General features: G+C 36.9%; 2 protein-coding genes across 2 annotated transcripts in view; one reads left to right on the top strand and one right to left on the bottom strand.

The window, feature by feature from the left end:
- LOC119188499 (acylcarnitine hydrolase-like) overlaps positions 1–7,336 on the bottom strand; it is a 9,562-nt gene extending 2,226 nt beyond the window's left edge. The window contains exons 1-8 of the mRNA XM_037441030.1: positions 7,026–7,336; positions 3,134–3,327; positions 2,959–3,020; positions 2,463–2,600; positions 1,880–2,161; positions 1,386–1,458; positions 1,024–1,172; positions 421–649 (exon numbers count right to left, since the gene is read on the bottom strand). Coding sequence (XP_037296927.1) covers positions 421–649; positions 1,024–1,172; positions 1,386–1,458; positions 1,880–2,161; positions 2,463–2,600; positions 2,959–3,020; positions 3,134–3,327; positions 7,026–7,231 — 1,333 coding nt within the window. The 5' untranslated portion in view covers positions 7,232–7,336. The remainder of the gene's footprint in view (positions 1–420; positions 650–1,023; positions 1,173–1,385; positions 1,459–1,879; positions 2,162–2,462; positions 2,601–2,958; positions 3,021–3,133; positions 3,328–7,025) is intronic.
- A 4,806-nt stretch (positions 7,337–12,142) lies between these two features.
- LOC119190020 (modifier of mdg4-like) lies at positions 12,143–13,654 on the top strand. The gene is made up of 4 exons (XM_037441008.1): positions 12,143–12,338; positions 12,422–12,656; positions 12,741–13,298; positions 13,376–13,654. Exons 2-4 carry the CDS (start codon positions 12,446–12,448, stop codon positions 13,477–13,479), a joined length of 873 nt encoding a protein of 290 aa, XP_037296905.1. The 5' UTR covers positions 12,143–12,338; positions 12,422–12,445; the 3' UTR covers positions 13,480–13,654.
- Positions 13,655–16,558: the final 2,904 nt, after the last annotated feature.

Here is a 16,558-nt window from a genome sequence, read left to right as displayed (position 1 = left end):
AAGTATTATTTAAATTTATTTTATGCTGTTGAAGTGGTTTTGGATAAACGGAACTCTATAGCGTAAGGATAAATATACCCATCCCCTGCAGTGAAGGATTGCATGCCAGGGGAAACAGAGAGGGTTGTAAAAAGGGTCCGGTTGCAATGGATCAATACAACATACAGACTACAAAAAATAAACGCAGACCTTACATGTTGCGGCGCGGCGCATAATATTAACAAAATTCTTTTCGTTTTAAGCTTTAGTCGATTTGTATTTGTATAAAAGTACTTTACACAACTGGGAAATCTTACCGTTGTACTTAAGTTATACAAGAACGATACGACGTAACTGGCTTCGGTCTCACATTATATTCAATGTTTATTGTATATATTAATCAGTGCATTGAATACGTTTTTGTATATAGTCTTTACTTACTTGTAGCTTCAACGATCTCTGACAGTCCATCCACAGTTTGAAGAGTAGCATTGAAGACTGCTGTATAATAGTCCGGCAAGGCAATAGGCAGAAGAGATTGGACCGCAGCATTAATAGGCAGTAATCCTTCAACACCCGACACCACTCCTTGCAAACCGCCGATCAGATCCTTCTTAATAAAATCTTTCACCAGTTGCAGCTGTCCTGTTAAGAACTGGTTGTATTTTCCTGTAAGATATGTAATAGGTTAGAGGAAAAATGTGATAAAGTTTGTGGTTGACAGAACCCTTAGTTAACATAAAATTATATCCTGACCAATGTAAAAAATTAGTAAGCTTATGTTATCGGCTATAGCCTAGTTGGGTGTGGAACGGACTGCCGAGACGAATGTCCGCAGGTTCAAATCCCAAGGGCACACACCTCTGATTTTTCTAAAAATTATGTGTGTATTCTTTGTGAATTATCACTTACTTTCACGGTGAAGGAAAACATCGTGAGGAAACCTGCATATCTGAGAAATGCTCTACTAGGAATTTTCGAGGGTGTGTGAAGTCTACCAACCCGCACTAGGCCAGCGTGGTGGACTAAGGCCTATTCCCTCTCAAATACAGCTTTAGAGGTCTCAGCCGAGGTAACGCCGGTGAGCATGGGCGGGCGTTTTTGTTTCCTGTTCAATGATTCATCTGGCTTCTCGGCTACAATGGGGGGCAGGCCTCGGTGGTCATACTCGCCTTCCACTCTAGCACCGGCACCTAAAACATACCATAACCTTGACCTTTAAAAATATATGTATGTAAATGGCAAATTCTGCACCCAAAGTTGGCTAACATAATTCAGCCTGTTATGAGATACGGGGCAACCATATTTAATTTATCAGCGAAATTTAATACGCGAAGTCAGATTAACATTTTTTAATGTACTTCAACACTAGGCAATAACTATTATGATTTAGTGATAGTGCATACCTGAACGTCCCGAGATTTCGTTTAAGAACTTCATAGTGTCGACCACCTGGTTCATGTCTACGTCTTCATCAGCCTAAAATATTATTGATGTAAATTAAATAAGGGACCTTATATGTAATTCTATCACGTAATTCTACATGATTATGGGTTTAAAACACACGCTTTAATAATCTTAAAATATGTAGAGAGCTGACTTTAGTGAGTAGACGTAATCTGTACGCCTTACATAATGTATAGGTACACACACATCTTCAGAAAGAAACACTTGCGGACTATGGAGATTTTTGTTTTATCAATCCTTGATGGAGGTAGAATTTCTTGAAATTGTACTCATCTAAAGGTTTCCCTGCAGGCCAATAAAGTTACATCTTGTTCTTGTACACTCGTTACTCGTTACGTTTCGTTATTCATGTTAAATTACCAAAATAATCCAAAACTATTAGTCTATAATGATTATTAAGTACATATATCAATGTTCATTATTCATTACATACCATAACAATTTTCTCAGTGGACATCTGCCGCAAACACTTCATGAGACTTTCAGCAGGTGACTTTGGGCATCCAGTGCGTTCGGCGATGGTGTCGGCGTGTTTCTCGGGCTTGGGGCGGACCGCGCCGGGCGACAGCGGAGCGCCCGACAGCGCCGCCACGCCCGTGGCGCTGCGGCCCTCAGGCGACATGGCGAGCAAAGACGCCGCGCTGCCGCCAGAGCCCTGGCCCATCACCACGATACGAGCTGGGTCACCGCCGAAGAATTGAATATAGTCTTTGATCTAAAGGAATAAAGAAATAAGGTTTTCAAATGCTGATTGATTGTCAGTCAAACAATGGACGTCCATTTCATCCACATTTTGTTTAGTGTTGTCTAAAGCTTAGCACTGGTGTGTTATATCATCCTAATCAGACGTTTGGCAAATAAACATTTGATCATGCAATTATTCCTGCATGCGACGTCTAAGCCAAATGCGTTTAATACTAAATAAATATATTATAAACAATATTTTCAACATTTTGTAACATTTTACTATATTTTTTTTCATCGTAACATATAAGTACTACAAATTCAAAATTTACCCAATCCATAGCAGAGTGTAAGTCGAAAAGACCGAAATTCCCCGAAGCGTCTCTTTGGCCCGTGCTCAGGTAGCCGAGGGACCCCAACCGGTATTGTGCCGTCACAAGAATAGTATCTTTTTGCGTGAAATGTTGACCCTGGAAATTGCCCACGAGATTATTAGGTTACATAGATGTTGTTAATAATATGTAGGTACTACTGTAACAAAATATTATTCAAGATATTCTCGATCGATAGACTAACAAGTGGAATGGATACACCCTTTATACATTGTTTTCATCCTTTACAACAGTAAATATATAATAACATGAATAGTTTACCAGACATAACAACCCTTTTTTTAAACAACAAGATTTTAATAGATAAATAGGAAGTGGAGCTATAAAACCTGTATTTTGCTTAATATAAGTAACTAGCACATCTTTCTCGCAAATGAAACATATAATAGTAGACTTCATTGTTAAGTATGATCGTTATGTTTATTCAACCACTTACGCCGCTCGCAGTAGAACCACTCTTATAATTACCACCGTGAATGAAGAATACTACTGGACAGCCTGTAACATACATAGTGATTGAAGAGACAACAAACATATATATATATAAGCAAGGCAACATAATAAATTACGTGATGAAGTCAGGCCATTGTCCCCGTGATTACTGGTCCTACCTTTTTCTTCGCCAGGCATCTTCGGAGCAAAGACATTGAGACAGAGGCAGTCTTCGTTGCCAATGATGCGGTTCGGCACGTAAGGGTCGCGTTGGGGACACGGCAAGCATTGTCTCGTCACATTTAACTCTCCTGAGAGGTACTGTCGCACTGGACGTTGGAATCGTCTAGGGCCCACTGGTGGGAACGCATATCTGAAATTCGAATAGATTTTTATTCTTTAAAAATATCTAAAAATAAGTGTGTGTGTGTGTGTACTTATGTACGCATATAAGAATTTATAAGTACTTCATTGGCGTATCAAGATAAAAATCTTTCTCAAAGATTTTATCCTTCGCGTTATCCTATGTTTGTAAAGAAAGGACACTAATAATAGAAGAAACGTATTTAATACATTCAAAGAAAGTTTTATTATAACGCATTATCAAGTTAAATAAATTTTATTTAAATACGTTAGTGGAAACGAAATGTAAGGTAGTGGTTAAGTATATTCTCTTTGAGCGTAATTTAATATTCATTTTAATTTTACAAAGGCTTTGTTGAGTGAAAAATTTTGTGGCCAGTACTTTTTTAAAGAAGGTTCATAAATAATTTGATATATTTGGCAAGTTCCTAGACTTAGTTAATGGTGTACATAGATCATAGATCATGGCATGTAATATAAAAGCTTGTAAATAGAGACGAGGTAAAAAACTACCTTTGATAATTCGTTTTGCCCGGTACGCCAGACCCTCGGATCTGAGACCTAATCGATTAAATCGCGTCGGCGCAAAGCAATCACGAAAAACGTGCATAACTTACGTTCTACAAATTAATAACTCTTTGTTTTAGTGATGCATAAATTAATACACAATTCAAACAGATCAATACACTAATAGGTAAGTACAAGTAAATAAAAGTAGGTAATAGGGGACCGGCCTATGCTTAATTTTGCACATTATTCTAAATGTAATGGTTAATAATACGAAAAGAAGCATTCCTGCGAAAACTGCATAAATATTGGTTCAAAAATGGGCGAGTAATTCATATTTAAAATATTGTAATGTGCAGAAGTGGGCGCGATGTGGGGATATCGCTTCATCTCTTTCTTTCGCACGCGTCGTAATGCCCGATGACGTCACATGTGAGTATTTCGTCTCTTTTCTGTTTCTTGTTAATTCCCTTCCACCGAAATTCAAAGACTTAAGTATAACTTGTTGATTTTTTACCGGATTTCAATAATTCCTTCTGTGTTATAATTTATATTATGTAAATATTTGATAATAGTAAAGAATAAAAATGAGTCCGCTTCCCTATTGTAATTTTGGTAGACAGTAAAGGAAGTATTTTTTTGTACCGTTGTGCAAAATTTGTTGTAACTCACATCCTGGATATGATAATTTAACGAAATATTAAAAGATTTATAACCAACCATAGCGAATAATTTGATCTACAACGGAACTCATTATCAACATCCGCCAAAATTCATTTTGCCATGATTAATTATAATCGTAACTTATGTTATTTTTATTTTATTAACATAATAAAAACCCATTGAATTCCTTGATAACACTGGTTACCTAAACATGAATTTTATTTGCGGACTGTTTAAATTTTTGCAAATACCTAACTTCATAGTTTATGCTTTTTCGAAATAAGACCCAAATACAGGATTTCATTAGAGCTATTTTTAAATCTCAGCATTCGTAAATAGTTACATTTCTTTGCCTTCTTACCACAATACCTGCCTGAATGACAACACCAGAAGGTAGTGGTAGACCTTGTGCCATTTAAAGCGCATTCAAATTAACCGCAGAAAGGTGCATGACGCCACCATGCGGCGGCATGATAAATAAGCTAAGTTCATAAATCTGCCTATAAAATTTTAATCTATATAAAATAGAGCCGCGTGATTTGGTAATACCACTTGCCTCAAGTCAATGGTATTTTTATTTTTACAAGATTGGGAATATGGCTGCAAGGCCGTTGAAAAAGCGACAGTTTAAAACTGAAAAACATTAGGATGGCGCGGCTTAGGAATACCTATCTATTGAGCAATAGCTCAATAGACTATTTTAGATTTTAACCGACTTCGAAAAGAAGGAGGTTCCCAACTCGATATGTATTTTTTATTATAATTTGGCGGAAAGAATATACCAAATCAAATTCGGTTCAGTAGTTTGGTTTTAAAACTAAAGTAGCTTAAATAAATATATCGTCGAGTAAGCGAAATTGCAAATTTTGCTTTAACTTGTTCAGTTGTGTTATATGTATTTGGTCTATTTTTACATAAATACACAACATTAAGCCTTTTCCTTTGTCAGGGGTAGACAGAGATATAAGTCCTCAGCGTAATAGGGAATCGGCCTATGTTTGATTTTGTTAACTTTTCTATATGTAATGGTTAATGACACGAAAAGAATCACTCCTGCGAAATTTGCATAAAAATTGGTTAAAAATGAGCTAGTAATTCATATTTCACATATTGTAACGTGCAGAAGTGGGCGCGTTGTCGGGATATCGCTTCATCTCTTTCTTTCGCACGCGTCGCAATTCCCGATGATGTCAAATGTGGGTATTTTGTCTCTTTTCTGTTTCTTGTTAATTACCCCTTTCACCGACATTCAAAGACTTATAACTTGTTGATTTTTTACCGGATTTTAATAATTCCTTTTGTGTTATAATTTATACAAGGTAAATATTTAATAATAGTAAAGAACAAAAATGAGTCCGGTACCCTATTGTCGTACTAGGTGCGCAATACAACCATGCCATCGAGACATCGAGATATTAGCATTACCTACCTATATACTAATTAGGTGTCAATTTTGGCGTCGGTTACTACGTAAGTAATACAAATTGCTAGCTAAGCTAGGTAAATAGGTAAGTACTCACATTGATAAATATACAAAAACCTTATATAAATTTAATTTGCCGCTTCCAAAATTGTTAACATATTTATCCTTAGGTAATAGTTAGTCAAATAATGTTTTGGTTTTAGTGGATTTTGAAGGCGGTTATATTTTTTTCAGTCTCGTATAAAATGGACGCGGATAAAATATTTCTTGCTGCTTCGGTGTTGCAGTTGTATTATGGTACGACTGTAGTGCTAAGGGCTCTGGTTGAATCTCCGGGTCGAGCAAAGTGATTGGGTTTTCTACTCGGATCAGTCTAGAATATGAAATTTGTCACCAATGGCTCGTCCTCTATCACACCATGGGATGGAATACACACAGCACAAAGTGTGCACACCAGCTGCGCCTTTGCTCAACCCTTCGGGGTTAAAAGGCTCGAGTGTGTCTCTATGTGTGTGTATGCATGTTTGTGTGAAGTAAGTATTTCGGTTGCTCCCAGTGAATTATGCTATGCAATATATGTTCACACGTAACATTCGTACGTCCTTATTTGTATTCACGTGGTAGTATAAATAATATTATTGACACGTCTTTTCTACGTGGTGGATAGAAAAATATCGTGTAAAACGCATTGTAAAGCAAGCTTTAAACGCGTGCAAGTATATATTTGTGTTGTACTTGGGCCTCTACTACACCTGCACCTTAGCAGCTAGCGAACGAAGGCCGCTGGCCGTAATGCTTGGGTACCGATAGTGCATGAATTAATCCCTCCTAGCCGAATTTCGGCCACGGCGGGCAATCTCAACAGAGACAGCCAGGTACGCAGGAGGTATTATAGTGCACAAGTGTGTGCGCAATACACGGGTGCACTTTCTGTTCCTTCACTCTCATAGTTCGGTGAGACGGTAATCCGACATGACGGGAAAGAGATCACCGATAGTAGCACTCCACCAATGTAATAACTAGCATGGCCTTTGTAAAAAATAAACTTGTCAAAAGACAAGTAAAAAGAAAGAAATCGGATCAAAAGTCTAGAAGATTAATGATACCAAAATTACCTTATTCCATAGAAGCTGTAGTAGCCAAGTCGATCGTCTTTGTTGCCCTGGAGCCTGGCACTGCGGCCGTGCCGTTGCACGAAGATAACAGCCGCATCAGGCTCGGGAGGAGCAGCAGGCGCGCCTCCGACTACAGCCGCGACCGGCGCCGCCCACCGCGCCACCAGCACCACCAGCACCACGCTCCAATACCACAGCGCGAACATCACTAACTGTATATTCCGCTGCGCCGGAACCTACATCCCACGACATGCCTAATCTGCCCGATGTGTCACTAAGCACTCCCTTTTATTGATATTATGGCGTTGCGAGCTCCTGTTGACCAATTGCTTTAAAATTTAGACTGATATTAGTGGATATTTAAGTACAAGTTTCAAAAAGGTTAGGTAAGTAAGTACTTTCTTTAGCGATTAATAATACAAAAATAATTGAGTAAGTTACGTGTTTTATTTTATGTAAAGACCGTTTATTAAAGACTTATCACAATGCGCATTCTACAGGGTCGGGAGAATGGAGGTTCTTGGTTGTGTTCGGCATCCACAGCATGTCCTGCATTCAATTTTCAGAAAGTTGGACACCTTAGAATAGAGACCTATTCAGGAACTGTAAAATGCACGATGAAACAATTTTTGTGTATTTAATTTTTTTTTTTTATAAATTTAATTTCACCGATGAGTAGTAGCCTATAAATTAGAATCCTTGTGAAGTGTATACATATTTAATTATTTGGTGAAGAATTCTTTGCGAAGAAAAAAAGAAAAGGTTAATTAAAAGGAAATATTTAACCTATGATTAAGTAAGTATCTATATAATAATAATAACATCAGCCCTGTATCATATACTTGCCCACTGCTGAGCACGGCCCTCCTCTACTACTGAGAGGGATTAGGCCTTAATCCACCACGCTGGCCTAGTGCGGATTGGTAGACTTCACACACCTTCGAAATTCCTAAAGAGAATTTCTCAGATGTGCAGGTTTCCTCACGATGTTTTCCTTCACCGTTAAAGCGAACGATAAATTCACAAAGGATACACACATTATTTTAGAAAAGTCAGAGGTGTGTGCCCTTGGGATTTGAACCTGCGGATACTTATTCGTCTTGGCAGTCCGTTCCACACCCAACTAGGCTATCGCCGCTTTAATGTCTAGCCTAGATATCCTAGTTGGGTGTGGAATACTATAATAAAAATACGACGCGTCTATTTGCTAATTACAAATAGACGCGTCGTACATTATCAAAATTGCACATAAAAACAGCGCAATATTTACTATCGTCACAGCCCTAACGGCTCGCATTGATACGGCCCGAGTGAGCCCGAATGGGACCGAGCGTCGACCGCCCCGTCGCCATGACAGTGGAATAAAATGCATTTATTAGTTAAAAAAAATAACTTAAATAGTGTATACTTACTTATTACTAACGTATGAAATGAAACGTTTTTTTCATTCACAGTTGGAGTATAATTAGTACATCGTCTAAAACATAGGAAGGCATTTTATTTATAAAAGTACAAAAAGTTAGTAAGCCAACTAGCCGCGACAGTGGCTGGAGGTTGACTAAGTGAATGTCGATTGTCAGGCAATTGCCTTGCTTTCGTCTTGCCAGTATTGAGCTCGGACGTATCTTTCTAATAAAAAAATCTTAGTACCCATACATCACTATGTTGAGTGCGACAATGCGCACAAAATAGCACGCATCAGCCATCACCTCACTAGCTCTGAAGGTACAGTTTTATTTTGTTCTCTGATGCGACTACCCTGCGATCTGTGGTTCGATGTTAAAACAGAAATCCAAATTAAAACCAACTTAACATGACTTGCAGCTAAGATGTTTTTATTACATAGATACGTTATCCGAGCTCAATACTGGCAAGACGAAAGTAAGGTAATTGCCCGACATTCACTTAGTCAACCTCCAACCACTGTCGCCGCTAGTCGGCTTACTAACTTTTTTATTTTTATAAATAAAGTGCCTTCCTGTGTTTTTTAAACGATGTACGAATTATACTCCAACTGTGAATGAAAAAAACGTTTAATTGCATACGTTAGTAATAGGTATACACTATTTAACTTATTTTTTAACTAATAAATGCATTTTATTCGACTGTCATGGCGACGGGGCGGTCGACGCTCGGGCTCATTCGGGTATACTCGGGCACACTCGGGCCGTATAAACGCGAGCCACTAGGGCTGTGACTATATTAAATACTGCGCTGTTTTTATGTGCAATTTTGTTAGTGTATGACGCGTCTATTTGTAAAACGTCATTGACTTGCAGTGTTTTTTTTTTTTTGTGGTAAATCGCAATAAATTAAACCTCAATAATTTTTTTTTGTCCCGATCTACAACACTATATCACGATTTGTTTTACCTTCTGCCCCGATTTAAACAAATTGGACCTGTAATACTACTCACCGGTGAGGACTAGAGCCCTAGCCTAGTCAATCTACCAGCTTTTCACTGGCTGCCTATATAAGTGATGACTACTTGAAAAAGAAAGGCAGGAAGAAACCCCAAACTTACTTTTTTGCCAAGAATTGTTCATTAAATTTCGTCATATTAAATTTTAAAGGCCGAAATATCCATGATTATTAATTATTTTTACATTTTTCTTTCAACTGCGAGAACTAATCACTAACTAGACGTGAATTTAAATTCTTTACTTGCCAATACTTGTTTAGTTACCCAGATTAAAGCCGTAACAAAATGTATGAAAATGGACCTTGAGCTACCACCTTAAGCTAAAAAATAACCATAGGTTCGTGGTATTTTTTCATGCTACTTTATGTGATAATTTAATCATCTTCCAATTCTCTCTGTGTAAGCTTTAAAAATAGATGATAATATCTGTATAGAAATTTAAAACCCTTAGAAAAGATCGGACCTTCGCGGGGTAAGTTCGGACTCCGTTCTAATAACGCTTCTAATGCTAGTATGATAAGGTCCACAAAATCAAACAGAAGTCTCAAAAATGTTAAGAAGAGCGAAATCCACCTTTTTCGTTTCAACGCACATAGCGCACACGTTCTTGGTCGTAGCATCAACTGTAGTATATAGGGTGGGGCAAAAAGAGACAGCGTAGCTGCCTACATAGCTTAAACTAGAAAATAACCATAGATTCGTGGTATTTTTCGTTATACGATCTTACCCCGTATCCGATCTTACCCGAACGCACCTTATAAGTACTTATTACTAACGTATGAAATGAAACGTTTTTTTTTTCATTGACAGTTACAGCATAATCTGTAAGTACATCGTCTACAACATAGGAAGGCATTCTATTTATAAATATACAATAAGTTAGTAAGCTAACTAGCCGCGACAGTGGTTGGAGCTTGACTAAGTGAATGTCTTTGCTTTCATCTTGCCAATATAGAGCTCAGGCAACGTATCTATGTATGTAAAACATTAGGTTTATAAGGCGAATGCGGATGGAAGAGCCGGTAGGGGTCGACCGCACCGAACCTTCGAATGTCAGATACTTATCGAACATTCTCACTAAAGGCCAGGTCAAAAATAACTGGAACCGGCGCGACGGGAATGCATGAAAAGATTAATGAAGGTGAAGGAAACGCGAGAAGTATGCCAGAATGGTGCAAAGTTGGAATCTATAGTCTCTGCCCACCACTTTAGGATAAAGGCGTCATATATTATTTATGTATGTAAGTAAGTATGCTAATTTCGATTACGACTCGACAATAAACAAGGCCATAAGTGACTGATGTAATTGAGTAAGTATAAGCTTCTTGGTTAGTACAGCTTGTATAGATAATTTGTACTTATATATACGTATCAGTTGAACTTTTGTTTAACACTTCGGGGATGAAAATTGTTGACTTTATGTTTGTTGCTATGTAAGTACTTATCAACCGGAAATCTTAATCTTCTCAGTTGATTGTACATTCTAAATAACTCATTAGTCATGTTTACCACAAATATTTATTTAAATATATAATTAATACAATAAAAAACATATAAGTACTTATTGATATTTACTAATCAATAATTTTTAAAAATTGTACTATGTATACGTAATAAACTACCGATAACAAGGTATTTTTGATTGTGCTGGTAACTCTAAATAAAAGTAAAACAATCTATAAACAAACATAGCTGCGAGTATTTTGGGTTCTTTTTCGCTTAGCAAATTTCATAGTACTGATCAAATATTGCTATCTCAAGCTTTGTCGTGTTGTCTCTTTTTTATAAAGCTTGGGATGTGTGTAAATATACTTTGTCAATACAATATTAATCTAATAACTTAGCGTTCCATTATCATGTCAATTGACGGAAAATGCCGATAAACACATTCATTTAAAAAAATGACATGTTTCAATATGACCCTGACTTTTTTAAGAACTACCTGATCCTCATGATATACTTAATAATATATATGGGAATGTAGGCAATAGGTATGCACAAACAACTGTTGTGCATGCCTTCATGTTGCTATGATATGTGCCAAATACCTTATAATGTATTGCAGGTGAGTATTATAAATTATTATGATTTTATTAATTTTAGGATTAGTATAAAATTTCATTATAGGAAAGGAAACATGACGTAACAGATAAAGGTACGACCTAATTTTACTAGTTACCATACAGTCATACTTTACATTAGTATTTTAGTGCTAATTAAGGCAAGTTTAAAATTGAAGGGTTTAAGCAAATTTTCTTCGCAATCTTTTTATATGGAATATTTTATGGTAAACATAGGTATATACAATTTTTTTATTGTGGCTCCGTCCGCATGAAAATATTTTTAGAACAAATTTTCACTGAGCTTTTTCTAGGAATTAATAGAGTCTTTAACTATAGGTTTATTTCATTTGTGAATAGGTGATAATTAATAATGTTCCTAAATTATAAGAAAAACTTAAAAAATAACACAACTTATATATTTCTTAAATTCTTAAAACGTCTTACACAAAACATTGCGCTGTATGGGTACAACATTGAAATCAAACCCCTGACCGAATCATATTTTCTGAAGTCTTTAAATCGGACAATTTCATACAAGAGCTGGTCCAATTTGTGTGTAATATCCAATATAGTCCTAAAAATATTAATCATGTAAAAATAATTGCGTTTTAAAGGTAAATAAATTAAAATCGTTTTAGGGAGTTTGCAATTTGAAGCTGGTCCTTGTGACGACACAGCATACGTCGCTCTGCGTCATCATATCGTGAACAGCGCTCAAACGGGGAGGACGTGGGATGAAACTGTGTGCAGTGCTTCATTAGAAACATTGTTTTATTATTTTTCAAATGTTTCTAATATCGGAATTATAAAGTACAAAGTTTAGGATAGGTATGTGTAACTTGGATGTTCATCGTATGGGTTTTGTGGTGGATTTTTGCTGAACAATAGTAAACTGTAATTTTCCGTTGCAGGTTCAACAAAAAGTCGCCGCCATCATGGCGTCGGACGAACAATTTTCACTATGTTGGAACAATTTCCATGCAAATATGTCAGCAGGCTTTCATGGCCTGCTGTCGCGTGGAGATCTAGTAGATGTAACATTGGCTGCCGAAGGCAGATTATTACAGGCACACAAATTAGTTTTATCAGTATGTTCTCCCTATTTCCAAGAAATGTTCAAAATGAATCCAACTCAACATCCGATAGGTATAGTATCCCATTTTTAAATCTCTTGAATTTTATTGCGTTCGTTTTAAAATGTTTCTAATGTGAGCTTATTTTTCTTTGCAGTATTTTTAAAAGATGTTAGTCATTCAGCGTTAAGAGACTTATTACAGTTTATGTACCAAGGTGAAGTTAATGTTAAGCAAGAAGAGTTAGCATCGTTTATTAGTACCGCGGAACAACTTCAAGTGAAAGGTTTAACCGGTAATCAAAATGAAGAAAGTTCCACGCCATCCAAACCAAAGCCGACGTCGAGGCCAGGCCCGAGGTCGTCACAACAAAGGCAATCTGTTATGACTAAGTTAGAGACTGATTTAGATTCTAAGCCCTCCTCAACTCCAGTAGCCGTTAAGAGACCAAATAGGCCATCAATAGCATCGAATAATTCGTCATCTTCACAAAGTGGACCTGCGAAACGAAAATGCGTAGACCCCTTGGAAGCGGGACCTTCTGGGTCCGCAAAAGAGGAATTCGTTACGATACCCGACGAAGATGAAAACAATGCTGTGGCACCCAAAATGGAACCCGAATTTGTTAACGAAAGTATGTGGGATGACGATGATGATGGCACGAACAATGATGAAACGAATTTCGGTGAAGACGACTCTAACATGGAAATGACTGGTAATTATTGAAATCCTTTCTCAGTGCTCGTTGTTTCCGATCCGTTACTAGATTTATCAAGTATATTTTTATTACAGGTTTTGATGGCTCTGCGACTGGCGATGGTAATTTAACTGGAGGCGGCGAAGGTGGAGCAGTAGGCGACGCACAAGGTAGGTTCGCAATTCCTTGTAACGAGTAGTTTGTAGATTTAGAAATCTGCGATCTACTCTTATTTATTTTACCTACATGATCTAAGTAATTAAAATATTCAATCGCATTTGAAGCATTTTGTGATCATGTAGGTATCTTAGTTATAGGAATGAGATTTGTAAGTTAGATTTAAGTAGCGTAGAATAGACATGGTTAACGATTTACCTGTTGCAGGTATGTGTCAATTCGACTGCATTTCATTTGATTACATTCTGTGAAATGCAGTCTTGGTAAGGTAAAGTTGTAAAGGTAATCAAGGTATGAAGGTACAATGTACTTACTTGGTATGGTAAGGTGGGTTAAGTTGGTAAGGTATAAAGGTATGGTAAAGAGTTGATGTAAGGTAAGGTTCATATGGTGAGGTAATTTTTTTTTAATCGAGTTCTGGTAAAAGTATCAAATGATTGGTAATACTGGTAAGATAGTATAAATGGTACTGGTAAAATTGTATTCGGAAGATGGTATATAGTGTATATTTGCAAAGGTATGTCCGGTAAATATACGGGTCTGAAGGTAGATGTGGAATTGTTTTACCGGTTGCGCTAAATTGCACAGGTTACAGGTTGGTAAGGTATGTATGTACGCGCGTAGGCAGAGGTACATAAGTTGGTGGAAACTAGTTTGGTGCTTCATGTACATTTTCCCGGCGGTACATGGTTTTTCTGTTAAAAAAAATTTGGTAGGTACTACAGTCCGTATGAATTTGCAGGCAAATGGTATATAAAGCAATTTAACCTAATCCGACTGGACCCGATAGTCTGGGTCCACTCGAGTTAGGTTACAGGTCGAGTAAACTGACTGTTCAAATGGCTAGTTAGACGCGCTATTTAATATTTTGAACAAGGTATTTATATGCTAATGTGCGTTGGTGTCTACATTGCAATGTGCGTCTAACTTTTCATTTGGACGGAGTCTATATACACAGCAGATAAATGAGAGTACACACATAGCTGATGGACTGCACACTTATGTGCTGACGTTTTAATTTGGTCATCTATGTAGGTATGTGGGGGCTTAAATGAGCTGAATGCAAATAAGACTGTTTAATTAGCAGGTAGATACGTAGTACTTACGCCGCCTGGGTAAATAAATAGGGACCTATTCAAAATTGCGTAACTAATTTGCATTTGTGCGAGCTATGAGTATTGCTAAGGATTCCGCGCGTAGATGGCAGTAGAGCACGTTTATTTTTCTAATCGTATTTCCGGTACTAGAAAAGGTTTTGTCAAGTTGCTTACCTATCTACATACCTGCACATCAATTTTAATTTCCCCGTGCACTTTTTATTTTACTGAGTAAGTAATTCACATTTAGAGTGGGAGAATGTCTTTCCTTTGTTTCGAGGGACAAGTTTTTTTTTATTGGAATTGATGGGCAGGTACCTAGTTTTATTCATTAACTAGCGATCTGCCCCGGCCTCTTATAGATAGAATTATAGATATAATTATGACAAGTGACTTGGTCCAATAATTACACTGGGCCACTTGCCGGGCTAATTTAAAAATAACCTAAAAAACCTTTAAAATTCCAGCTTTTTCGGTACTTACACTTTCTTATACTTGGTAGTCTCAATTGAATAACCCAAATAGATTAATAAGTGGGTACCTACCTATAAACAAAAGGTGCTCAGTTAAGTATTGAAAATTGAGGACAACAGATGCCGCTACCTTACTTGGCATTCTTCTTTATTAGCACATTGGCAAGACTCAAAACTGCAGAACTTGTTTAGCGTGCATTTGAGGTTGCAGTGGCGAAGGGTGACATTTTCCGTAAGGGAACCCGACTCGACTTATAGGTTACTAATAATATGCATAAATGCGGCCTGAAAATCGTTCTAATGACGATTAGATTGTATATATAAATTAAGAAAGGGAATCCGGCAGGAATCGGGTTATATGGACCCTTCGCCACTGTAAGGTTCAGATTGATCTTCACTCTTTAGTCAGTAAGTACTTATAGTATAAACATGTTCTACGTCCATCGATAAGGCTATCGGTCCGGACTACATCTAGGATTCGAATTCCTACACATCGGATTAGATACCAGTTAAAATTATCCAGTCTAGATTAAAACCAGAATCGTCCGCGTTTAAAATATGACTGAAAAACTAAGACTAAACTATGAGAAGTATGACAACTAACTCGTCTTCTAATAAAATATTACATACTGGTCTTTTGGATGAACCTTCTACTTAATGTCATAAAATATTTATTAGATGGTCTGACAAAATTCAACTCTGGGAACCTTACGTAAGTACCGTGTCAGTATTACCTACCTACTTCCTTTAAAAATAGTTTACCTATGTACTTGATTCAAATGGATGATTGACGAGAATGGAAAGCGTTCCGCCTGTTTATAGGCGTTACGATAGCCCTAAAATAATAGTAAACTTATAATATCGGACATCGCACATGTATGTGTAGGTATCAAACTCTGTATTATATTCAAATCGACACCTCTTATCCGCAAAAAAGTAGGTAGAGGCATAATTAATTCACTCGTCCACGATTTCGAATAGAGCCTATCGTCCGTTTCGGGCTAAAACTGAACAATGCCCCAATATTATAGACTCGACACGGGTAGTACAGGGGAGTGCGTTGGGGTTAAATCGGACGCTTTTTCGACGTGTTAAACAGTCTCCTCGAATTATTTTTTTACAAGAATTCTATAGAAGTTATCATAATGAATCATTAACTTAGCTATATGTTATTAAATATACTAAACGGGATATATTTTTTCAATTCCTTATATATAACAGTTAATGTTTTATAAGGTTTTAAAAAAGTACCGTACTTTTAGAAATGTGTGAGAAAGATAGGACCTTCACAGGTATAGTTCGGACTACTCTCTAAAACCGTTTATGTTGAAGGGATTCTAAAATCCATAAAAAGAGTATATTCTGATCTAGATAGTCATTTATAAATATTCAAAAAAATTTATAAATTGCGTAAGAGATTTTTAGAAGCGAACTTTGTTTTTTTAATAGTTCTAGGCATACGATCTTACCCCTCATGATTGACACTGTAAATATTTTTAAAAATATTCGAAGAAATAGTACATACACATGT

The sequence above is a fragment of the Manduca sexta genome, chromosome 21 (genome assembly GCF_014839805.1).
Source record: "Manduca sexta isolate Smith_Timp_Sample1 chromosome 21, JHU_Msex_v1.0, whole genome shotgun sequence".
NCBI lineage: Eukaryota > Metazoa > Arthropoda > Insecta > Lepidoptera > Sphingidae > Manduca > Manduca sexta.
The sequence above is the reverse complement of the archived record's forward strand: the minus strand, read 5'-3'. Positions and strand labels throughout refer to the sequence as shown.